Source organism: Zalophus californianus, chromosome 2 (assembly GCF_009762305.2).
Source record: "Zalophus californianus isolate mZalCal1 chromosome 2, mZalCal1.pri.v2, whole genome shotgun sequence".
Taxonomy (NCBI): Eukaryota; Metazoa; Chordata; class Mammalia; order Carnivora; family Otariidae; genus Zalophus; species Zalophus californianus.
In genome coordinates, this window is record NC_045596.1 from 147401948 (window position 1) to 147428305 (window position 26358).

A 26358-nucleotide genomic window follows, 5' to 3' on the forward strand; every position below is an offset into this window, starting at 1 on the left:
GTATCAGCCACCTATTTGGTTAGCTTATATAATTCTCTTAAGCTCAAATTTGTACATTTATAAAAAATATTTTTAGGGCCTACCAAATACTACTGGCCTCTGGTAAGGCCACCTCCAGCTCATCTTTTTATAACTTCAACAGTGATCATTGAGGAACATCTCTGGTAATCTTAAATTTTAAGAGATAGATTGATTGGTTAAATGATAGTGAAAATCTCTAAATTTAATTCTGTGAAGACATATACATAATGAACTAAAGTTTACCAAAATACCAAGAGTTGCATGTTAAACTTGGATTATTTGCCAGGAACGATTCTACTCAACAACTTAAGCTTAAAAACAAAAAGAAAAAAGGTGGAAGTGGGGGGTGGCAAGCAATTAACTGAAAGGATGTAGGAATATCTCATGAAACCTAAGGTCGGGAAATATACTTGACTGAACCAGGAAATGAAAAGTTGAGAACCAAAGTCATATGCTCTTTCTTTCTGTGGTTCATAGACTCTCATCTCTACTTCTCTCTTTCTCTGCTTCTCCATGAAAATAGCTCCTTAGCCCATGCCTTGCAAGATCATTCAAGAGCTTAGTGGAAACCAACTAGAATCTCAGAAGCTCGAAGTTCAGGGAAGGGGCCTTTGGCCCAACTTGGGCAAGTGTTCACTCCTGGGCCAGGATGACTTCTACTCAGTAACTGGTATTTAGGGAGACTCTTAGAGAAGTGCACCTTGGGCAGGACTGTGAGTGATGGGCAGCTTTCAGAGAAGCAGGACACATTCCAGACATGCATCCCCAGTGGTGTCTGCCAAAGATAACCAAAGAAAAATCATTTTAAAAATCTGTTTGGAGTAAAACAAAGAAAAAACAAGAGTAGGCAGATTATTAGGGCATATTATGTGGTTTTGCATATGAGACAAAACAGACATGTGCGTACTCTTTTGTTTCTTTCTTAGATGCAGGAGTGACCTCCATACTGAAAGTTTTATAACATGTTAAAGAGGGAATTAAATTCCAATATAATGAGCATGGAATAAGGAAGCACCTAAATACATTAATTTGTTGAGGCTTTTATAGCCTCTTATAGGGACGCCTGGGTGGCCCAGTCAGTTAAGTGTCCGACTCTTGATTTCAGCTCAGGTCATGATCTCAGGGTTGTGGGATTTGAGCCCGTGTTGAACTCCGTGTTCAGCGGGGAGTCTGCTTAATATTCTCTCTCCCTCTGCCCCTCCCCCTGCTCGCTCAAGTGCACTCTCTCGCTCTCTAAAATAAATAAATCTTTAATAAATTATTACATAAATAACATCTATTACGGCACCAGATACTGAGGAACTTAGCTGATGAGTTTGAGAGGAAGTGTTGTCAATAATCCAGAGGTATTGTGAAGAAGAAGAGAGATTGCAAGAAGCCGTCGGTGGGAAAACAGTGCCTTACATTTTCCAAAGAGGAGAGAGAAAGTTTGGTTCTGGAAACTTGACACTGATGTGCTACTGTTAAGATCCTAGGAAAGAGGGGCGCCTGGGTGGCTCAGTCATTAAGCGCCTGCCTTTGGCTCAGGTCATGGTCCCAGAGTCCTGGGATTGAGCCCCACATCGGGCTCCCTGCTCCGCGGGAAGCCTGCTTCTCCCTCTCCCACTCCCCCCTGCTTGTGTTCCCTCTCTCGCTGTGTCTCTCTCTGTCAAGTAAATAAATAAAATCTTTAAAAAAAAAAAAAGATCCTTGGAAAGATCACTTATGCATACTTAAAAAGTCACCTTCACTAGGTACCAGCTTGGGTCTATGAAGAGGAGTCTAACTAGTAACTGTATCTTAAAAAAAAAAAAAAGAGTTTACACTAGTGGACCAGGAGACTGTGTGATACCTAATTCATCTTGATTTAGCTGGATATCTGAGTAAAGTTTTCAGATCCCTGTGGACTAGGTAAAGAAATGTAGTATGAAAGATGGTGCAGTTAGATGAAATTGATGAGTGGAGTGATAGCAGCCTCTCAAGGATTAGAAGCTTTCAAGCACTATATTTGACCTTCTCATGTTCATCCATATGAACAGTGGATACAGAGATAGAAATCCTACTAATCCAATCTTCAGCATAGAAGGAGGGATGGTTATAACACCAATTGACAAAATCATCAAAAAGAGCAGGACCTGCTGGAGCATGCACCCAAGCCAAAAATGTAAAATGCAATAGGTATAAACACAGTATTTTATGTGGAGTTCAACTGCAAAAACACAGAATGAAAAACACTAAGGCTTAATGCTAATTAGGGGATAAAAGTTGTAGGGGTTTGTGAGCTAGCAGTAAGAAATGGTTGCAGAAAATATATCCAGTGCCAATGTAATTTTAAATTGTATTTGTAAAGGAATTGTATCCAGAGTAAGGGCTGTAATATTGCACGTTTATGTTAGCAAGTCCACATCTGGATTATAGAAAGCTTTTCTGGGAAGACACTGATGGAAAGGAGCATATCCAGAGAATGGTGATCAGGAAACTTAATTTATAAATTTCTTTGACGCTTAGGTTCTTTCAGTATGTGTAATGAACTGTAAGGAATACAATCTACCATAGCATGTTCTCAAGGAGCCTACTTTGTGTCATTCCAATCAAAGTTCGTAGAACCTAAATACTTGGGTAAAATCAACTCCCCCCCCCCCCACCGCCCAGTCTGTTGAGCTTGAGCGATTTGGTTTAACGGTGATAATTCTCCTTTCATTGAAAATGTATATTGGTTTCTGAATGCTAAGTTAAATTTTATATTCTACATTACTAATTTATTTAGCCATTGGGTTTCAGCGCTGTTTCATGTAAATCATAAACAGTTTTCTACTTTTATCATGGGAATGAGCAAAAAAGGTTTTAGATGGGGACAGGAAAGATTCCTAATTTATTTAAAAATAAAAGTAGATAGTTAAAAAAAAGTGTTCCCCAAATTGAGGATTTGTTTCCCATGCCTAAAAAAGCATGTGCATGTGTGTGTGTGTACACACACACACACACACACACACACACACACACACACACTACCATAGATTAATGATAGTATATATGGATTGCAGGGGTTGGCAGCATAAAAATGTTATGTTTTCCATAGTCTGTTGAATTAGATATTATTTATTGATAAAGTTTAAATACAACAAGTCAATATATCGAGCTACAGATCTTAAAAACATAGCTGGTACATGGGGCGCCTGGGTGGCTCAGTCATTAAGCGTCTGCCTTCGGCTTAGGTCATGATCCCAGAGTCCTGGGATCGAGCCCCGCATCAGTCTCCCTGTGCTCTGCAGGAAGCCTGATTCTCCCTCTCCCACTCCCCCTGCTTGTGTTCCCTCTCTCACTGTGTCTCTCTCTGTCAAATAAATAAATAAAATCTTAAAAAAAAAACATAGCTGGTACAGAGAGAATACAAATAAATAATACAGAGCATTTCATTTTTGGTTTTGAAATCTACTTTTTTAAGTCATAGAAAAGTCACCATGAGAATTTTTATTCCCATCCTTTCTTCTGATCTCCAGCACCTGCCCACATGGCCACTGTGAGAATACTCTGTTAAAGGACTTTAAGAATAACTATAGCTTTAATCATTGCAAACCTATAATCTGAATGTGAATATTTACAACCTTAATTTATCCTTGACGTTAGAGGATTTATAAGCTCATTTGGAAAATGAAGCTCCAGAGAGCAGAAGTTGGTCAAAAGTCTGTAACAAAACCCATCCATTTAAATGTGGCATTCTTGGTTCAGCTGGCCTTCCTTCTCATTCGAACTTACTATAAATTCTACACCAGTAAAGTGAGAGAAATGATGCAAAAGAGGGGGTTTTACCTCAGTATCTTGGGTGCTTCTTTCAATACTAAGGCTTACGTATATTATGAGCTCTATTTCTGTATGCTCCACCCAATGGACTCATCTCACAATGGAAAATCAGAGAAGCTGCCAAAGAGCTAAACTTTCTCGTGAACCTGCATTCAGGCTGATGGTGGCAAATGAAAGCTAGTAATTAAAGGGAACTCAGTCTGCATTGGCATAAAGGTTTCCTTTGGGCTAGGGTCCAATCAGCCTGAGGTTTAGACTCCCTCTCTGGGCTCGCTCTTCTCCACAGTGTCTCGTCCCTTCCCTTCCTTTCTTCTGTCAGCATCCAGGTGATAGTAGGGTCTTGCATTCTTGAGGTGTTGTGGGCAGTTCTGGACTGCTTACCCTCCGTCTCTGCTGCCTCCTCCTGTCTTCTCAGGTGTATTGACCTCTTTTCATTTGCTGCTGAAGGAACCCTGCTGCAGGAACTTCTCGTCATTTCTCTGGCTGCCCTTGGGACAGATGGTCCCTCTTCACACCTGCCCCCTCCGGGGACTCCTCTCCGCTTTGTCTTTCACTGGTACTGTGGATCCCCTGAACCCTGAGGGCCAGTCCCTGGCTTAAGGCTTCTACCCTGTAGCTTTGCTGCATATCATCTTACCCCTTCCCCTGGTGACTCCTGGCAGGCCCCTAGATCTTAACGCTCAGCTGCCTTCTATGTTCCCACTGAAAGCATGTGGCAATACTAAGCTCTCTGGTTCCATCCTAGAGCCAAAGGAGACTGCAAAGAAGAGGTGGGAAAGGAAATCGTCTTTAACCCTCTCTGCCTGAGTACACCTCAACATTATTTCTGTTCTGTGCTCCAGCCACACCCTGCTGGGTGATCTCCTGTTCAAGTTCAGAACTGGAGGCCAGGCACACGTCCCTCTCTCTATCTGCTTTCATTCCCATCTTGTTCCCTCCAGATTTTCTACCCCTCCCCGTTAGAGATGTTTTTCCTTCATCTTTCTGTGGAAGAGGAATGTCCCCTCCTCCACCTGCCATATAGGCTTGTTCTTGAGGGTACCTCAAGATAGAAGGGTTGTAGTTTGGAGGGTGGACATTACTGAGAAAAGAGAATGCATCAAGAGGTCTTCCAAAAATATCCCCAGAGCAATTCAATAAATATTTATGGAGCAGCTATTACGTGCTAGATTGTGGTGAGCAAAATAGATGAGACTCGCATCCTTAATGAGCATACAGCCTTGAGCATTTTATAGGAAAGGTGCCTACACAAAAGCATAGAGATGTGTGCATAAGGATGATCATTATAACATTATTTTTAGAGTCAACTAAAATGTCCATCAATAAGGAAATGGTTAAGTAAGTTATGGACCAGCCATACTATGGCATATGATGCAATAGTTAAAAAGAGTTAGATAATAAGATAAATCTGTACATACTCATATGGAAGAAGAATTTATACATACTCATCTGAATATATCTTGTGTGTGTGTGTGTGTATATATATACACACACATACATTTATATGTCTGCATGAGTATAAGAAAATTTAAAAAATAAATAAACATCCAACTCTTAACAATAATTTCCCCTAAGAGGTGAGATTTGACGTAGATGGGGAGAGGTAAAGGAGGGAACTTTCGCCTTAATAAACTGCTTTATCATACAAGTTGTATATTGCTTTTGTCATTTTTGAGACAAACAGGAAAAATATACACCACGAGTTGTTAACTGGCGCACAATCTAATTTACATCTTTGGAGTTATTTCCAAACTGTACGTAGGCAAGAGGGGATGAAAAGATGAGACAACACACTCTATTCCAACTCTCTTGTCCTCTGGAAGAAGGCAAGGTAGCATGCCCAGACCTTTAAACAGTCTCCACTCTACCTCTCCCCACTCCCCTTCAGTCCCTCTGTGTTTTCAGCTCCTTTCTCTCCCATTCAAAGCCACTGTCTGCTTGTTTCCCCAAGTTGTCATCTTTTTTTAAAAGATTTTATTTATTTGTTTGTTTGTTTATTTTAGAGAGAGAGCAAGCACAAGCAGGGGGAGGGGCAGAGGGGGAGAGAGAGAGAGAGAGAGAGAGAGAATCTGAAGCTGACTCCACGCTGATCACGGAGCCTGACATGGGGCTCAGTCCCATGACCCTGAGATCCCCACCTGAGCTGAAATCAAGAGTTGGACATCTAACTGAGACACCCTGGCATCCCCCAAGTTGTCATCTTTTGCCTTAGAAATCAGCAAGTCCCAAATGTCCTACCATGTCTTAAATATTTTCACCAATTCTGGTGTCTGTTATAAATCAAAATTGCTCTCTGTGCTATCCGGTTCTGCTGCTTTAAGCCTGGTGGTTATACCCAGAGGAAAAAAAAGGTTGCCTGAGTCTCCATCAGGGTTAGAGTTTGTTTTGGGGGACTGTTATCCCTACCCATCTAAAATTAAACCTGTGGGGTGCTTGGGTGGCTCAGTCGGCTAAGCGTCTGCCTTTGGCTCAAGTCACGATCCCGGGTTCCTAGGATCGAGCCTGGCATCAGGTTCCCCGCTCAGCAGGGAGTGTGCTTCTCCCTCTCCCTCTGCGCCTCCCCACTGCTTGTGCTCTCTCTCTCTCTCTCAAATAAATAAATAAAATCTTTTTTAAAAATTAAATTAAATTAAACCTATGTGCCCAGGTTGGTTTTTCTCCAGAAACATTCACCACATCTTTCAAGATATGCATTCTTTCATTGCTGTATTTTTTACCTTGTTGTTCTGAAAGAGCATTGGCCCATCTCAACTTTGGATTACACTAGAAAACCCTTTTGGTTTAATTTGTTGCTAGAGGGTGCCACACCTCACCACTCCTTCCCCATTCCTGGGGCCGTCTCCTGGCTGCAAAGGGGAAGGAAGAGGGTTCCCATCACATAACAGTATGCTCCATGGGTGCTTGTATGGAAATGATATTCAGTTTCATCCTCAATTCTTAGATCTTAGGTCAGTTCTTAGCCATTCATACACAGGTATAGCTAGTATTTTTTCTTTTTCATTTGTTTAATGTTTAACAAGATTTCTTATAAATTCAAGATAGCCTAGGTTTATTTCCTGCCTTCGTTACTTCCTAGCTGTATAATCTTAGGCAAATCATTTCTCTCTGAGTCTTAGTCCCCTCGTCTGTAAAATGGGGACATTTATAGTACTAACCTCATAGTGGTATTGGGAGATTAAATAAGTTAATAAAAGTAAAGCATGTAGTCTAGTGCCTGGCACATAATAAGTAGATGATATTTGTTATACTGCAAATGCCCTTCTTTGTAACTTTTCCTCTTTAACTTATATTTATTTTTCATATTTTAATTAATTAAAGATATAGATCTTCCAAGTTCTCATAATATATGCATCATATGCACATGATTCATTCTTGCGCTTTTCTTTTCCTCCCCACTCTCTTCCCACTTCTCGAGGCTCAGTACTTTGTTTTTTTTTGTCATCTTTCTGGTCTCACCCTCAAATCACTTGCTCCAGGAGGCCTCCCTGACCATATGTCTTGAGGCTAGGTTAGGTCCACCCGTCATATATACCCTGGTTTTTGCACCGACACATTCAGGGAAAATACAGATATTAGCTTTGTGTCTTGATTCCCCAGTAGGACCATGGCTTCATAAGGGCAGAGACCATGCTGACCCCTCGATGCTATAGCTGTAGGGCCTAGCTTAGAGCATGGGCATAATAGGTAATTAATACTTGTTTAATGAGAAAATGCAGATATAGGAAATAAGACTTAAATGGATTACCAGATTCAGTCTGCATTTCTACAGAAACCTCTAAGAACATAGACAATTTAGAACAATTTTGAGAGGAAGATAAACACCTGAAGGAAAAGCTGTTTCCATCTATATTGGGTCGGGCCCCAGTTTAAATAACGGTTACTATTCTAAATGCTGGGATAGGTTATCAAGCTGATAATGTTAATTACTGCTCTTATGGCTTGAAATTTAATCTTGGAAAGAAGTTTATTTACTTCAAGAAAAACTTTGGGGTTAAACAAACAAACAAATATAAATGTGCATGAATATATACACACATATATATATCTATATAATATAGAGCTATTTTGTGAAACTCATTGACTCTTCCCTGGCTCCTTGAGTATTTATCAGGCCCTGTTTGGAGTTTTCTTTCAATTAGAAAACTTTATTCCTACTACAGTTGTTTCAAATAATTTGTGTAGATACATGAAAAAATGCTACACATCACTTGTCATCAAGGAAATACAAATCAATACCACAATGAGATACCACCTTACACCAGTTAGAATGGCTAAAATTAACAAGGCAGGAAACGACAGATGTTGGCAAAGATGTGGAGAAAGGGGAACCCTCCTACACTGTTGGTGGGAATGCAGGCTGGTCCAGCCACTCTGGAAAACAGTATGGAGTTAAAAATACAGCTACCCCCCACGACCCAGCAATTGCACTTCTAGGCATTTACCCCAAAGATACAGATGTAATGAAAAGAAGGGGAACATGCACCCCAATGTTCATAGCAGCAATGTCCACAATAGCCAAACAGTGGAAGGAGCCAAGATGCCCTTCAACAAATGAATGGATAAAGAAGATGTGGTTCATATAAACAATGGAATATCACTTAGACATCAGAAAGGATGAATACCCACCATTTACATCAACATGGATGGAACTGGAGGGTATTATGCTAAGTAAAATAGGTCAAGCAGAGAAAGACAATTACCTATGGTTTCACTCTTATGTGGAATATATGAAATAGCAAAGAGGATCATAGGGGAAGGGAGGAAAAACTGAATGGGAAAAAATCAGAGAGGGAGACAAACCATGAGAGACTCTTGACCCCAGGGAGACAAACTGAGGGTTGTGGAGGGGAGATGGGTAGAGGGATGGGGTAACTGGGTGATGGGCCTTAAGGAGGGCACGTGATGAGATGAACACTGGGTGTTACAGGCAACTAATGAATCATTGAACACTACATCAGAAACTAATGATGTACTATATGTTAGCTAATTGAATTTAAATTAGAAAAAATAAAAACAAAACAATAAAATAAAATAGCTAAATGTCCTTTAGCTAATCTAATAACTAAACATTACTAGAACCTTTAAGATTCATTCAACAGTTAATTTTTTAATGTCTGCTATATGCCACAGGTCAGCCTATTTAGTTTTTTTTTTTCTTAATGTTTTAACCGTATTAGAACAATACAGCTTTCAAACACAGCTACATAGTGGTTTATACACAGCAAGTGAAATAAATCCTTTGCACTAGAAACTCAAGTTTTAAAAAGGAAAATAAACCGAGATCTAAGTCATGGAAAAAAATAACCCAGCCCTGATAGCTGTAAATAATATCTTAAGCATCCCCAGCTGGGAAGCATATATTTATAAATTAATTCTCTTTATCCACACAGCAAGTGCCAGTTGGTTAGAAAGGAGTTCTGTCGAGTCACTGCATCTCTTAGCAGCTTCTCTCTTCTGTTTTGTGTTTCTGTTAAGACATGAGAGGTTGTGTTTCATTCACCTACGTTGGTTAAGTCAATAATATTTAATCCAGTCAGAAAACATAATCATAGTAAGTTTGAAACCCCGCATTACAGATTACCTCTAAATAAATACGGTGAAATTTTCCTTTTGCAGATGCAAGTATTGGCATTATGATGAAAACCTGCTCACTTCCAGTGTTGTCATTGTCTTCCATAACGAAGGATGGTCAACCCTCATGAGAACAGTCCACAGTGTAATTAAAAGGACTCCAAGGAAATATTTAGCAGAAATTGTGTTAATTGATGATTTCAGTAATAAAGGTAATGACTATGGAAAATTGACATTTTGTCTATGAAATAAGTTAATTATGAACAATTACAGAATGTAATTTTAAAATAATTAGCTTTAAAAATTAATAATTAGCATCTATCGATAGCATCTATTATTAGCAAGTTGGCACTGTGCCAAGCATTGTATATGAATTGTTTTGTTTAATCCTGACAATAATCCTTGAGATGGATGTTGTTATTATCTTTATTTTACACATGAGGCTCAGACATGTTAAGTAACTTGCCAAACGCCACAGAGATAGTAGTTAACAGATGGATCCAAATCTCCAGGCTCATAAATCTGTGTATTTAACTACCTACCATCTTACACTATACCAATTCTCTGGGTCTTGGATTTTATAAAAATTTGGTCATGGAGATAATTTATTGAAAGACTGAAAAGGTGCAATTGTGTGTATATTATAATGCCACGTGATGCTCCATCCATGACTGTCAAAGTGAGATCCATAATACCTGTTTAATAGCCTGTATTTTGCACTTGAACAATGATGCAAATATTGAATTTCACCAGAAACCATGACCATTGTTATTTATAATAGAAAGTATTTACTGAAGCTTATTTTGTTCTATATTTGATTTAGTATGTTGAATAAAAGGAAATTGTGTGTTATTTTTTATTCTTTTTAAGGAGCCAGCTATTATAGCATTTAGGGAGGTATTGGTTAGCCTTGGTTCAATTTGGCAAGAGAGAGATTGAGCAGTGGTTTTCCAGATAAGTGGGTTTTTTAGATTAACATTTTTTCCCTTTAAGCAGATCCATTATTGTAGCTGGCCATTCTCTTCTTAACAGCACAGGTATTAGAAGGTAGACAATGCTATAGTTCGGACCCCAGGTCAGCACGCTAAGTAAAAAATGTAATTGTCCAAAAAAAAAAAAAAATGTAATTGTGCTGCCGAAACCCAGACTGGATATTTACTTACTCTTCTTTACTTGTCATAAAACTGAGTTGAATTCTTTGAAAATTGACTGAAGAGCTCAGGCTACTCACTAACAGCAGGATATTTGCTTTTTGGCAAGTAAGTTTTGCAGAGAATTTTTGTGTACAAGTAGTGATGCCACTGAATATGTTAGAGGTGCATACAGAACGTGGGTAGCATGAAAATACCATTCAGAAGAGCTTTACAGACGCTTTCTCCAAAACTTAATTTGTAACTCTTGCAGTCTAGATAAACCTCTGCTGCTTTGGCAAGGACATGACCAGAATCTTGCTCTTGTATACATATGTTCACACAGAGAAGAAATAGAAATATGGCCGATTTCCTTTCCCCCTCATCTTTGTACAACTAATCACTTTTTTCAACTAATCACTTTTAATTACACTAAAGAATGTAAACTTTAAACTTTTTAGTCCTATCAAATGCCCTTTCACGTATACATCTCATCTTGGTTGCAATTTTCTATGACAGGAGTGTTTTCATTAAGAATTCTGTTCCTATCTCAAGATAAATATTTGAAAATAAGTTTTAAAGTGCTACTGTTGGTACCGACAATATTTTAGATTTAGGAAAACCTACATCTACAAAAATAACTAAGAAATCTCACGTATGTGATTATGCTGCTTTTAAGAAGCCCTATGTTATTAATACAAGGAGAAGCTTAGCATATCCTTAAAAAATAAGTGAAAATACACTAAAATGTGTTTCCCACCCTAAAATAACTGCTTGGCTTCAGAAAAGGAGCACAAAATTTTAGACTTTGGTTTTCTATCCATTTTACCTTAATTTTTTTGTGATCAGTGTTTCTGTTGTTACAAACCTCTAATATTCAGCCTCTTATAACACATTTTAATAGCAATCAAGTACAGGGCCTGCTTAGCTTTGAGAGTACAGAGAAGCATTTGTTGGGGTTACTCTTGAACGGAAGTACAGAAGGTCTTTAGCTTTTAAATTTTAAAACAAGCTTAAAATTTGTCAGTCCTGTCCCGTGAGTGAAAACTTGGTTCGTTCTTTCCCCAATGTATACAGAAAGTAAAAGTGTGAGTTATAATTTTTCTTTTAGTGACAAAATACTTTACTAATATAATGCCTTGCAAAGGAAGCTGGCTGCGCTTAACACTTGGGTTTCTGGAAAATGCAGTGTCTTCTCTACACAAGGTGTGGGGCCTTTAAATAGAGCACACTCCTCCATGCGCATACATCAGCCAGCTTGAGGCTAAGTGGGGCCAAGGTAAAATGGGACTCCATACTCTCAGTGGCTTATAACCACAAAGGGTTATATCGTGTTTTCTGTGGGTCAGCCCTGGCTCTGCCCCACTTCTCCACGGCAGGGCAGCCTGATCTCAGACATTGCCTGCCTCGTGCAGAGGAAGAACTAATGGTGAAGCACTAGTGGGATTTTAACACTTCTGCTCACAAGTGCCTTACATCATTTTGTCCCCATCTCACTGACTGTGGTGAGGTACATGGTCTGGCCTGCCCTCAGTGGGTTGGAGAGAATAATTATTCCCCAAGGAGAGGTGAATCTTTTGAACGTTCTTGAAGTCTACCACAGTGCAGGATCCCAAAGAAGCCAGAAGTCATTTGATTGACCAACTGATCTTTTGGGCCACCTGAACTAGGAATCTAAATTTGAAGAACTCATTTCTGGCCATAGTAATTTATTTTAGATTTATATAGATTGCATAGCCAGAAGAGCCCCAGAATGGAATTCGGAAAGGCTTTTTAAAAAGTAATTTAGGATTGGGGCACCTGGGTGGCTCAGTCGATTGAGCGTCTGACTCATGATTTCGGCTGGGGTGGTGATCTCAGAGTCGTGAGATCAAGCTCTGTGTCAGGCTCCCTGTCAGCAGGGAGTCAGCTGGAGATTCTCTCTCTTCTCTCCCTCTGCCTCTCCCCCGACTCTCTCTCTCTCTCTCTCTCTCAAATAAATAAATAAAATCTTAAAGTAATTTAGGATCATTACTAAGCTGAAAAAAATAAGGTAAGATTTAAAAAAAATTACTTAAATTGAAGGGAAAAGTACCTAGATTTCTCTGGGAAAAAATATAATTCAGCAGGAGAATTTTATTTATAATACTCATTAAAACTGGATGCCAAAATAGAAAAAGGTAAATTTTTTTTCTTCTCAATTCTGAATACCTATGTGTAGGTATATTTCTAATTATAAGCTCCCTAAAAATGAGTCAAGTATTAAGTGTACAGCCTGATTTGACCATTTAACCAGCAGCACATCACGAAATATAGCTTCTGGGGCACCTGGGTGGCGCAGTCGGTTAAGCTTCCGACTCTTGGTTTCGGCTCAGGTCACGATCTTGGGGCCCTGGGATCAAGCCCCACATTGGGCTCTGTGCTCAGGGTGGAGTCTGCTTCTCTCCCCCCACCACTCCCCTCCCTCCCGCCTCGTATGTGCTCTCTCTCACTCAGTCGCTCTCAAATAAATAAATAAATCTTCAAAAATAAATAAATATAGCTTCTTTGTTGTTGTTGTATGTATTCATGGTCCAGAATTTTAAACAACTTAAAAATAATTGTGTCTCCAAGAAACATCTTTAGAGATCCAAGAGCTAGTTGTGGCTATGATGGGCCCATTTCAAGGGCTCATAGTGACACAAATAAAAACTATACTCTAGCAACTGGAAAACCAAGGTGGAAACTTTGGCAAATGTGTCTTGTTTTTATAACAGTTTCCCTCACCAGATCTCAAATATATACATGTATATTTATTCATTATATCTAAATATTACATTTAAATATTTACATATGCATATTACACACACACACGCGCGCACACACACACACACACACACACACACATACTTGTTAATACCCAAAATTGGAGAAAATTGGATCCTTTGATTATTATTTGCCAACTTGATGGGAACTATATTTATAACACCAAGACTGCAACCTTCAACACTGATCATAGCTGGAGGAAGATGGCCCAGAAACAAATGTTAACCTATACCTTATGTAGACTCTAATAAAGTCACACAATGTTATTTATAGTGAGTGTATCTTCAGAAATCTGGAGCCATTACTTCTGCCAAAGCAAACAAAATGTTTGCCTTAAAGCTTTTAGATATGACATTTAAAATGTGGATTTTTTTTTTAAAAGTTTTCATGTCAGCTGGCCTAGTCATCATATATTTAATGTTTGGAGAGATCTTTGATAACTCTTAGGCTAACTAGTTCTCTGTAGGCATATTAAGCTCAAAAATCAACTGAAATAATTTATACTACCTGATTTCCCTGCAAACATTCAGTCTGTTTGTTTCAAGTTGACTGCCCAAAGGACCTGTTGCCCATTCCTGTTTCTTGAGAAAAGTAATAGTCTAACTGGTTCATAGACGTAAATATAATTTATAATGTTGACTGAATTTTTTTATTCATAGAACACTTAAAAGGAAAACTAGATGACTATATTAAGCTGTGGAATGGCTTAGTGAAGGTATTTCGAAATGAGAGAAGAGAAGGTTTGATTCAAGCACGAAGTATTGGTGCCCAGAAGGCCAAACTTGGACAGGTAGGAAACATTGGATATTTACCATGTCAGCAGCTTGGATTTGGTAACTAAACGATCATAGCGGTTTTTAAGTACCCTTCAGATTTTTTTTTAATTGAAAATGCTGGCTGATTAAACAGATAACTCATATATCAGAATGGACTCTCATGCTGATTTATATTAGTGTCTAATTTTAAATTGTGTGTGCTATATGATGTGCCATATATGAGGATTGTTCTTTCACCCTGCCTCTTTTCTTTAAGGTTTTGATATACCTTGATGCCCACTGTGAGGTGGCCGTTAACTGGTATGCACCACTTGTAGCCCCCATTTCCAAGGACAGGTAACATTACCTTGCTTTCTTTTCTTTCCTGGGTGAAAAGTCCTAGAAGGACAAATAATATCTCATTCTCCTGATTCCAGTTCCATTCAGCGCTTCAAGCATTGTGTTTTAAGTGTGATCCTTCAACTTGTTTCCCGGGGTCGGGGGCAGGCTGATCCTTGGGGCTGATTCAGACGCAGGCAGTCAGGCATTTGGGATAAGCTGAGGGGGTCTCACCCAAGAATGGTCTTGTGGTCGGGTTATTGAACAGATATCCTCTAGCTCCAGAAGCTTTCTCGAAGAGTAACCTTAATTGCGCCATCTACACTGTGGTAACGGTTCCAAAGACTTGAAGGCGCACACTCTGAAATTATACCTATTGGTTTTGGTTTTTCATGCCCTTTGGAATTATTACTTCAGACCAGCTGTGACGCATGTCAAGACTTTGGGTTCCTATAGAAACTTTAAAGTTTAGAAATAGACAACTATTCCATGGAAATGTGTCAGTCGCCATTTTGTTTTACAGAAGTGTCTGAACACTAGAAGGCAGCATCCGTCTCCTAGTTCCAGAAGCCTTCCCTGCTTTTAGTGCAGAATATTGACTATTTTGGAATCAAGGGGAAAAAAAAAACCTGTCCCTGTGGTGAATAATATGCATCAAAGGGCGAACTTTGGGGGATTTAATCATCAGAGGATTTAGTATGACGGCCTATCATAAACATTTCTCACATGCTGATTTAGTCCTCACAGCAGCCCTGCAAAATAGATATTAGCTCCATTGTGCTGAAGAGGATATTGAAGCCTAGAGAAATTAATTGATTTGCCCTGATTCAAACAGCTAATAAACTATCAAACCGAGATCTCTCTGGGACACTTTACACTATTTGTTTAGAAATCTGAGAATCATGAGAAGTGAAGAAAGATAACACACCATCGGCTCTCCAGGTGAAAACTAGTAGTCTTCAGGCGCAGCGAAGAAGTGGTTTCCTGCAGGGTCCTGTGGCGCTCCCACATATACCCCACAGTGACACCTCCCACCCTCACTGTCCCCTGGGAATCCACAGTCTGCGGAGAATAAAGTACCTGTCTCAAATCCACGTCCGCCACATCAGAATTCTATGCCCTGTAGGTTTTTCTCTTCTCCTTGGCTTCTAAAACATCTAAAAAGCACCTTAACATGGTTATGAAAAGCTGCAGTCTCTATTTCAGGAAATGCATCTTAAAATCCTGTCTGATAAGATGAGCATTAAAACAAGCTGGGTGCCAAATTATCTTTGCAGAGTTGCTCCTACACCTAATTGGTCATATAGGACTAGCATTTTATGAAGCCCAAATACGAGGTATTTTTTTGCTTTGAGTTCTCAGACCACTAAAATTCTTCAGCAGGTTTTGAGGGATTTTTTTTTTCTCTTTAAAAAAAAAAGCAGGAATACAATACAATACTTTTTTTTTTTTTTTTTGCAATGAAAGCTGTTTATTGCAATAAAAGGAGCAGGAAAAGAAGATCAAGTAAAGGAATAGAAACAGATTTTCATAATAACTTTTTCCAAAGGAATAGAAAGCAACAAAGAGTTGGGAGAACTGCTAAAAATATAGTGGGTATTATTTCCATACACACACACACACGCACTCGCTCACACACGGTCACACTCACGTTCACACTCAGATACACACATTCACACTCACATTCATACTCATTTTTATTTAATGGAGGAATGAGGAGGGAAAATAACAGGCAGGAAAGTCTTGTAGGTAACACAAAATTACCAAGAGAAAGTTGCCTATAGGACCAAAGTAAAAATGAGAAAGCATTGTTAAGTTCAAGGACATGGCTTTGTCCCTGACATTTGTCTGTAAGCCAAGGGAATGGTCTCCTGTGTTTTTCCCTTACAAAAAAAGGGCTCCTTGACTTTTAAAGACATTCATTTACTTCAGTTTCCCATTAGGTATTAAAGTCCCGTAATACAAAAAAAAAAAAAAAAAAGAAAAAAATCAGTAATAAAAAGAGATAATATAGTTAGGCATGCTAAACTAGTCAGTTTTGGGTTCTTAAATGCTTTTTCATTTTCTGTAAATGTTTCAGAACTACATGTACTGTACCTCTAATAGATTACATAGATGGGAATGATTATTCCATTGAACCGCAGCAAGGTGGGGATGAAGATGGTTTTGCCAGAGGGGCCTGGGACTGGAGTTTACTATGGAAACGTATTCCTCTAAGCCACAAGGAAAAGGCCAAAAGAAAACATAAAACTGAACCTTATCGGTAAAGATTACTACTTTATTTTCTTACGTGGAATGTCTATCTAAGTACTTTTTTTTTTTCCCTTCCCCATGTACTTGTATAAATATGTGGGTCCATACATACCCTTCCATTTCATCTTTGCTGCCATCATCAACACAATACAGAACCATTTGCACTGTGCCGATTATAGATGTCATAAATGGCAACACATATGAAATTGTACCCCAAGGGGGTGGTGACGAAGATGGGTATGCCCGAGGAGCATGGGATTGGAGTATGCTCTGGAAACGGGTGCCTCTGACCCCTCGAGAGAAGAGAATGAGAAAGACAAAAACTGAACCATATCGGTAATCACTAAATCACTTACATGTTTTTCTTTTCTCTAGTTGCTGCTAACATATTAACCTCTTGCCAAGCTAAAAATATTTGATTTTAAAACTATAGATGTTGTCGCAGAGTCTGTAAGAGATTTTTTTCCCTTGCATTATTTCCGAGGTTTGAATGCACATTGCTTCTTTGTAATTGTTTTTTCCCTAAATGCAAACTCCATTTTGGGGGTGTTGGGGGGAGGTTATATGTCATTGCTTTCAAATACAAGTGAAAAAAATCTTTGCCTTCCTGTCCTAGTAGACTAGACATCAAATTTTATTCTTTTGACCATAATTTCCTTCTGTAAATTTAAAATGCATAAATTATTTCCAGTCCAAGTTTTATGTCCACTTTGATCCCTTGGCTGTGGTGTTAACAATGAAAGGCAAATAGCAAGAGATTTCTTGTCTTTTTCTTCTTTTTGTTTTGTATGCTAACTCATAATAACTGATTTTGTACCGGTTAAGTCTGGTAAATAAAAATACATGACTTTGGAAAATACGACATAGAATCCTTTACTACTTCCTTCTCAGAAGAACATTTGATTAAAAGGAAACTTTATTCCAAAATCAGCTTTTGTCCCTTCTTACGGGACAAATAGAACAGTTTATGCTACTCTATCGGTCATGTAATGGAAGCATTTACTGCCTTTCAAGAGTGACTCCAAATGAAACTTTTTTGTCTTATGTTAGTATAGCTTCTAAATGTGTCTAATTTTTTCTGATCTTATGGTTCTGCTTTTGGTCTCTCTCTCCTTGTTATACCACTGATAATGCTAGAACTCTGTTTTGGGAAGATGTTTCCAATGTCACGCAAATGCTGGTGGGATCTGGGTGGGTCATGATATCAAAATACTGAGATGGCAAACATAAGGAAATTATAGAATTTTAAGCTTTTGACACTTTCCAAATTTCCCTTTGAAGTTCTTTCTCGAAACAGTCCAGGAATTTACTGCTTACCTACTTGATTTAATGAATACTCCTGGATGTACAAAATAAAGAGTAATGATTATATTTATATTTCTGCCAATTCCATGGGCTTGGCTAGTAAAGGAAGTTTTTTTAAGTGGGCTAGAAAAATTCAGGGGGGTTTCCCTTTAAATAACTCACAGTTTTCATGTAAGATGCATTTTAAAATATATACTGAGCTAAGTGTGAAGACATTTAAAGATCAAAAAGGCATGGTTTCAACAGAGTAACTGTAAATGACAGTTAAATAAATGTGCCATGAAAATAACCAAGAATGCAATAGTTCTGCTTACCAAGTCAGGCAGCGTACCTTAAGAAGAAGAGGCATAAAGAGAATGACTTCCACTTGGTGTGATTTCCTTTAATATTGAAAGTATTACTTGATTTATTATTTATCCACTCAACAAATATTTAATGAGTGCTTACAATGTGCCAGGCATTGTTTTCTGGGGACAAATTTTTCAAAGATGTGTTCTCTCCTGGCACTTAGAATATAATGGGTGAGACAGAAATTAAACAGATCGCTACACAAATAACCCTGGAATAGCAACTGCCAAAAGTGGTACGAAGACAAACCACAGGGTACGTGGAGCTTAGGGGAGGGAGAACCTAATCCAGCCGCGAGGAGCCCAAACGGCCTCCTCGACCTTTCAAGTGTCCTTCAGGCTGAGGCCTGAAAGGCCAGGAGTCAGCCCTGCGGACGGGGAGGAAGAACATTTCAGGAGAGCAAACAGCCTGAGAGAGAAGGGCGTTTGTTGTGTTGGAGGCGTGAGCGAGCCGCGAAGATCTCGGCTGGCGGAAGCCCGCTGAGAGTCGGGAGCCAGGAGAGGCGCGCACCGCCGGGGCCCACGTGGAGCCTGCTCTGCCTGCCGTGGCATTAGATGGATGGGGGCAGAATGGAGGAAGAGACAAGGTCAGGGTGTTGCCATAGCAGTGCAAGTGACGGGAGCTTGGTCTGGGAGCTTGGTCTAAGCAGCAGTGACAGGTTCCGGATAAGTTTTCAAGGTGGAATCAGTAGGAATTAGTGACAGATTGAATATTAGGTGTGATGATGAAGAAGGTACTCAGGTGGAGGAGGCTACTTAGGAATCATGACACATTAATCATTAATTGTGGGGAGGAGTGGGAAACAGGATGAAAATGATTCCCCCTAGCATTTCCTCTAGAGAGGTGAGTGGTCTGTCCCCAAAGAGGACCCAGTTCAAGATTCCATTCAAGAAGCCCCTTGCATTCCTACCTCCTGACACAGTAAATAGCTAATGTCTAATTCTCCTGTGTCGTTCCTGTGCTACATTTGCAAACTCTGAATGAACCGTGACTGTTCTGCCATGATTTACACCTTTATTTGGCATGCCCCTGAGCTATAAAATTAAAAAATGACAGACTACTTCCATGGTCTATGGTTGCACTCATCCTAGAATGACTCATAAATCATTGTAGGAGCAGTTAGCAGACCATGGCTGTATGGCTCAGTATTTTTAGGAGTGAAAGAGAAAATTCTATCTTAACTCACTCTCAGGGCTTAATTTTCAAACCAACAGAGGAACTAAGGCGCCCTCTAATGGCAAAATGATTCAATGCTCTAATTTGTAATGAACTGCAAATTGGATTTCAGATAGAAATCAGTAAATTCATTAAATTATAAACAGATTGTTTTGTGGAGGCTTTGTAATTTCTTAATGTTTGGCCATCGGTTTTGTCTCTTCTGTGAATTATTTAAACTGTGTTCCAAAAGGGCTGTTGTCTGTTGGTGAAGGGGTACTGGGGGTTTATCTTTAATAGTTATTGCAGTGTTTCTTCACTTAGGTCCCCTGCCATGGCTGGTGGGTTATTTGCCATTGAACGAGACTTCTTCTTTGAACTGGGTCTCTATGATCCAGGTCTCCAGATTTGGGGTGGTGAAAACTTTGAGATCTCATACAAGGTAACATTTCATTTAAACAAATGCAATTCTCTAAGTAGTTACCAACTTTTGTGACTTTCAGATAAGGCTGGTTTCTTTGGGGGAAAAACTGTTTAATGCATTTCTCTAAATTATAAAGAATGGCTAACAAAAATGCATACCTTTGGGGAAAAATAGGGCAAAATGCAAACTCCAGACTTCTTACATATTTACATGGTTCATCTCAACATTGAAGCCTGCAAACTTCAAAAATGAAAATACTAGGGCGCCTGGGTGGCTCGGTCAGTCACGTGTCCAACCCTTGGTTTCGGCTCAGGTCATGATCTCGGAGTCCTGGGATCGAGCCCCGCATCAGGATCTGCGCTCGGTGGGGAGTCTGCTTGAGGATTTTCTCTCTCCCCCACTCCGTCTGCCCCATCCCTGCTCGCACACATACACATTCTCTCTCTCTCTTTCTCTAAAATAAGTAAATAAATCTTTTAAAAAATGAAAATACCTCCTCTTCCCACTCCCCGCCTTACCCTCCAGACTTTCTGTACATTGGAGCCTTTTGTTACAAAAGCCCTTTGGGGAATCTGCCTGTATGGGGGCCACATTTGACCATCCACTGACACAGTTACCCTTTATCACTATAGGACATGATGATTCAGGACAGAAGCAGGTCCCAGCCATGACTGTGCATCCTCGGACTGACATTGGAGCTGCCTTCCTTTAGCAACCCCTGTTGTTGAGGCAGTCCTTGGACAATAATACCATCCATGCTCCAACCCCTCCCTCCCACTGCCCCCAAGAAAGAAAGAGAACTATATCACAGTGTGAGTTAAACAGATATTTATTGCTTCTTGTCTTAAATGTCCAAAGACAGAAGAAGAATAACTCAGTCCCTGCTGTCAAGGAACTTAGAGTTCATAAGAAGAGATTAGAATTAAATTCATAATATGATAAGAAGGTAGATGGCATTCAATTGGTGTGATTAAGAAACAGCGTCATACTGGAGGGAGAATTTGAGGCAAACTAGAAAGGTGGGCATGATATCGATAAGCAGAGATAAAGGAAGGGGAAGGAGACCTCAGAGCAAATAGACTGGGGAAAAGTACAAAGGTGGGAACATGAAGAATGCGTTCAGGAAACGGTGAGGAGCCCAGTGTAGCAGAATCTGACAGCCTGAGTAAGAAAGACACCCAAGAAGAGCAAGTGGACAGGTACGTTAGGATTGTTTGGAGGAGGGCCTCTAATGCTGAGCCAAGAGGTTTCTACTGAATTTAATAAGCAGGGGTAACTTATTGAAGATACCAAGCAAGGGAATAACATGACCCAAAGTTGCCCTTTAGCTAGAATAATCTTACTATACATAGGGATAGCACTGATTTGAGAGAAGCTGGAGATGAAGAAGCCAGCTTGGAGGTTATTATAATAATCAGCCAGGTGGGAAATCCATTAGCCGTGGAAATGGTGAATGATATCAGGAATGAGGAATCTGAGTGACTTTGCAAGGTGACACTGGGCAAAGGGTGTTTAAATCTACAAGTACACAAGGGGCCCTGAGTCGCAGAATATTACTGCATTCTTATGGCCTTGTTTGTTATTATATGAGTTTGAAAAACACATTATTTTAGGATCTGTTTCATTTATGAATTCCCCATGGGCACTGTTATCTAATTTAGGTTTTATATTTACATTTATGAGAGAAATTTTCAAGTATAATTTATTTTGATGTTTGAAACAACTTCCACATGTGTTTTTCCTTGACAGATATGGCAGTGTGGTGGTAAATTACTGTTTGTCCCCTGCTCTCGTGTTGGACACATCTACCGTCTCGAGGGCTGGCAAGGGAATCCTCCGCCCATTTATGTCGGGTCTTCTCCAACTCTAAAGGTGAGTCTTTGGATACAAGGAGAGAAGCCTAGGGAGCTCTGTACCACACGTGCCTCATTGATATACCACACCCTGTGGTAGTCACTTTAGTGGCTGCTCCCTGAATGCGATAAATCTTTTAAGCAGTCAGCGCTGGTTCTCCCTTTTAACTTAAGCTGGACTTATTCATGAAACACCTTATCGGTTTTGTTTTGTTTTGTTTTGTTTTGTTGAAGTAGAGTTGACATACAATACAGGTGTACACAGGTATTCAACATGTATATACGTTGTGAAGTGATCACAATAAATCTGGCTACCATCTGTCACCATAAAAGTTGTTACAATATTATTAACTCTGTTCCCTATGCTGTGCATTGCTCCCCTTCCCCTGTGTCACCCATCTGCTCACCCGTCTAACTCCAGCAACCGTCTGTTTGTCCTCTGCGTCTATGAATCTGTTTCTGCTTTGTTTGTTTGTTTGGTCTTTTAGATCCCACATAGAAGTGAAATCATATGGTATTTGTCTTTCTTTGCCTTACTTATTTCACTTACTATAATACCAGCCATGTTGTCCATTTGGGTCCATCTGTGTTCTAACAAATGGCAAGATTTCATTCTTTTTTATGGCTGAGTAATATTCCATTGTGTTTGTGTGTGTGTGTGTGTGTGTGTATGTGAGTGTGTATATATCTGTATACCCCACATCTTTATCTATCAGTATTATCCATGGACACTTAGGTTGCTTCCATATCTTGGCTATTGTAATTATAAACTGTATTATAATTATAAACTGTATTATAAATAATGCTGCAATGAACATAGGGGCATGTATATCTTTTTGAATTAGTGTTTTTGTTTTTTTAAAGATTTTATTTATTTATTTGAGAGAGAGAATGAGAGACAGAGCACGAGAGGAAAGAGGGTCAGAGGGAGAAGCAGACCCCCCCGCTGAGCAGGGAGCCTGATGTGGGACTCGATCCCGGGACTCCAGGATCATGACCTGAGCCGAAGGCAGTCGCTTAACCAACTGAGCCACCCAGGAGCCCTGAATTAGTGTTTTTGTACTCTAGGGATAAATACTCAGAAGTAGAATTGCTAGGTTGTATGGTAGTTCTGTTTTCAATTTTTTGAGGCATCTCCATACTGTTTTCCATAGTGGCTGCACCAATTTGCATTTTCAAAAACAGCACACAAGTGTTACCTTTTCTTCATATCTTCACCAACACTTGTTATTTCTTGTCTTTTTGATGGTAGCCATTCTGACAGGTGTGAGATGATATCTCATTGTGGTTTTGATTTGTGTTTCCCTGATGATGAGTGAGGTTAAGTAACTTTTCATGTGTCTGTTGGACAACCTGTCTGTCTTTTTTGGAGAAATGTCTGTTCAGGTCATCTGCCCATTTTTTAAGTGGGTTGTTTGCTTTTTGATATTGACTCATGTGAGTTCTTTATATATTTTGGATATTAACCCCTGTTTGGTTGGATCATTTGCAAATATCCTCCCATTCAGTAGAATGTCTTTTCATTTTTTTGATGGTTTCCTTCACCATACAAAAGCTATTTAGTTTGATGTAGTCCCATTTGTTTATTTTCTTTTGTTGCACTTGCCTGAGGAGATAGATCCAAAAAAATGTTGTCCAAGAGCTTGCTTCCAATGTTTTCTTAGGAGTTTTATGGTTTTAGGTCTTATATTTAAGTCTTTAGTCCATTTTGAGTTTATTTTGTATATGGTATAAGAAAGCCATCCGGTTTCATTCTTTTGCAAGTAGCTGTCCAGTTTTCCTAACATTTATTAAAGAAACTGTCTTTTCCCCTTTGCCTCATTTGTCAAAGATTAATTGACCATATAAGTATGGGTTTATTTCTGGACTCTGTTCTGTTCCATTGAGGTATGAATCTGTTTTTGTGCCAGTACCATACTGTTTTGATTGCTATAACTTTGTAGTATAATTTGAAATCAGGGAGCATGACACCTCCAGGTTTGTTCTTCTTTCTCAAGATTGCTTTGGCTATTCAGGGTCTTTTATGGTTCCACACAAATTGTAGGATTATTTGTTCTCGTTCTATGAAAAATACTATTGGTATTTTGATAGAGATTGCACTGAATCTGTAAATTGCTTTGGGTTGTATGGACATTTTAATAATATTGATTCTTCCAATCCATGGTGTGGTGTATCTTTCCATTTTTTTGTGTGTCATCTTTAATTTCTTTCATCAACATCTTACAGTTTTTGGAGTATGGGTCTTTCACCTCCTTAAATTTATTTCTAGATTTTTTTTTTGATGCAATTGTAAATGGATTATTTTCTTAATTTCTTTTTCCAGTAGTTCATTATTAGTGTATAGAAATGCAACTGGCTTATGTATATTAATTTCATATCCTACAACTTAACTGAATTCATTTATTAGTTCTAATAGCTTTTTGGTAGAGTCTTTAGGGTTTTCTATGTAGAAGTGTCCTGTCATCTGCAAATAGTGACAGTTTAACTTCTTCTTTCCCAGTTTGGATGCTTTTTATTTCTTTGTTTATCCGACTGCCATGGCTAGGACTTCCAACACTAAGTTGAATAAAAGTGGCAAGAGTGGGCATCCTTGTCCCAGATCTTAGGTGGAAATCTTTTGGCTTTTCATCATTGAGTATGATGTTAGCTTGTGAACGTGTCATATATGGCTTCCATTATGTTGAAGTATGTTTCCTCTATACTCACCTTGTTGAGAATTTTTATCATAAATGCATGTTGAATTTTATCAAATCCTTTTTCTGCATCCATTGAGAAAATTATATGATTTTTCTTTTTATTAATGTGGTGTATCATGTTGACTGATTTGTGGACATTGAACCATCCTTGCATCCCTGGAATAAATTCCACTTGATCATGGTGTATAATCCTTTCAGTGTATTGTTGAATTCAGCTTGCTGACATTTTGTTGAGGATTTTTGCATCTATGTTTATCAGGGATCTTATTATTTTTTAAGATTATTCGTTGTATCCCATTCTGATTTAAGATTTCTATATTGAATGTTCTCTGTGAGAAGACATCTCAGACAAACTAAAAAAAAAAAAACCGCCACTCCATAGGAAAGTAGTTGAAAGGAAAATACCAGCTTCTACTATTTTCACATGAGTAAAATATTATTTTTGTTTGGTCTAAAAAAATTAATCATTAGGAGCTTGTGCAGTAAACAAAATCAAATTTTTGAACAATGCTTGCAAAAGATTAGTATCTTTTGCCCCTCAAACCAGGGACAAAGCAAAAAAGCCTCACATATAGGCCAGATGTCCCACTCCTAGGAAGATGAAGTCCTCTATTCTGGACTGAGCAACTTTGAAGTTTCTTTAGTTGGGCTGCTTTCATAAATTCTGAGAGCATAGGAGTCTGATTCCATTCATTTTCTGGAGCCCTTAAACCAAGTCAAAAGCAGAAGGAAGTTTATTATTGGCTGCAGATGCAACTTGGAAATGTTCCTTAAAGGGAAATAGATAATAGAAGCAGAGATGGAAAGGTCTTAGCATGAACACAGGTTCCTAACTAGCCAAATTATCATAGAAATGGCCAAATGGAGCCCCAGCTACAAGAGGAGATGAGATTAAAATATCCGCGATAAAACAGAGCACCAAATTAATACCAGGCCAGACTGGCATTGCAGGAAAAGAACCTGCCCTTGGAGTTGGACCCATAAACATGAAGAATTAATGGAAAGTCACATTGATTCATGAAGGCCTGTGCTACAAGGGAAAGGAAAAGAGATGAGAGGGAAATCTTTATCCACTCTAAAAATTAACTGTACATATCATAAAAATGACATAAAAATGTAATATTCGTGAGTGCCTAGAGTGTGCCAGGCACTTTTTTTCCCCCTCCATCATCCACTGCAACCACAGCGTTCCAATGGCTTACATCTATTTATCCAGCTCGTCTGTCTTCTTGGAGCTTCCGACTTTGATAGGCAGTTGTCCCCTAGAATTCTCTTCTTAGATGACCCTCAGGCATTTCAAACTCAATGTAGTCAAAGCTGAACTTTTAACTTTTTCCCAAAAGCAATTCCTTTTCCTGCATTCTCTGTTTGCCCATGAATGTAACTTAGAGGGGGTGTTAGGGTAGTCTTCCTCCCTTCCCTCCCACCTTACCGAGCCCTGAAGATTCTACCTCATACTTATTTCTAAAATCCGTTCCTTTCTGTGCTTCGCGCAGGTGCTCGAATCTCTCTCATGGATATTAAATAGCCTCCTACTTGGCTGTCTCTCATCAGCTACAACCCCCTTCAGTCCATCTTCCATTCACCACCAGTGTTACTCCCCTGAAAATTAAATCTGATGTCTGTACCTGTTCAAAGCCTTTTGATGGCCCTCAGCTAAAGGATAAAATTCAAAGTCCTTAAAAAAGAATAATAATAATAGCTAACACTTTTTGAGTGCTTGGTATATACCAGACACTAAATGCTTTTTCATATTCACAAAACACAAGCTATGTTGTGGAAAACTACTTGCAGGACTCCAAATGCACCATGCTATGTCACACTTCTTTTGGGTTTCTCTTTACCCTGAATGCCATTCCCACATAATGAACCACTCCTTCAAGACCGAGCTGTCCTGGGCCCCTCCATGCTGCCCCTCTGGCCTTTTCCTTCCCAAACAATGAA

At 39.1% G+C, this 26358-nt stretch overlaps 1 protein-coding gene across 3 annotated transcripts in view; it reads left to right on the plus strand.

Annotated features, from left to right (window-relative positions):
• GALNT7 (polypeptide N-acetylgalactosaminyltransferase 7) overlaps positions 1 to 26358 on the plus strand; it is a 147289-nt gene that overhangs the window by 109635 nt on the left and 11296 nt on the right. For 2 of the 3 annotated variants that reach the window (XM_027599158.2, XM_027599156.2), the window contains exons 3-8: positions 9418 to 9584; positions 13946 to 14076; positions 14319 to 14398; positions 16787 to 16969; positions 19766 to 19883; positions 21615 to 21737. In XM_027599158.2, the coding sequence (XP_027454959.1) occupies positions 9418 to 9584; positions 13946 to 14076; positions 14319 to 14398; positions 16787 to 16969; positions 19766 to 19883; positions 21615 to 21737 (802 nt within the window). Of the gene's footprint in view, positions 1 to 9417; positions 9585 to 13945; positions 14077 to 14318; positions 14399 to 16460; positions 16644 to 16786; positions 16970 to 19765; positions 19884 to 21614; positions 21738 to 26358 lie in introns of all 3 variants that reach the window. The other variant, XM_027599157.2, reaches the window with a different exon arrangement.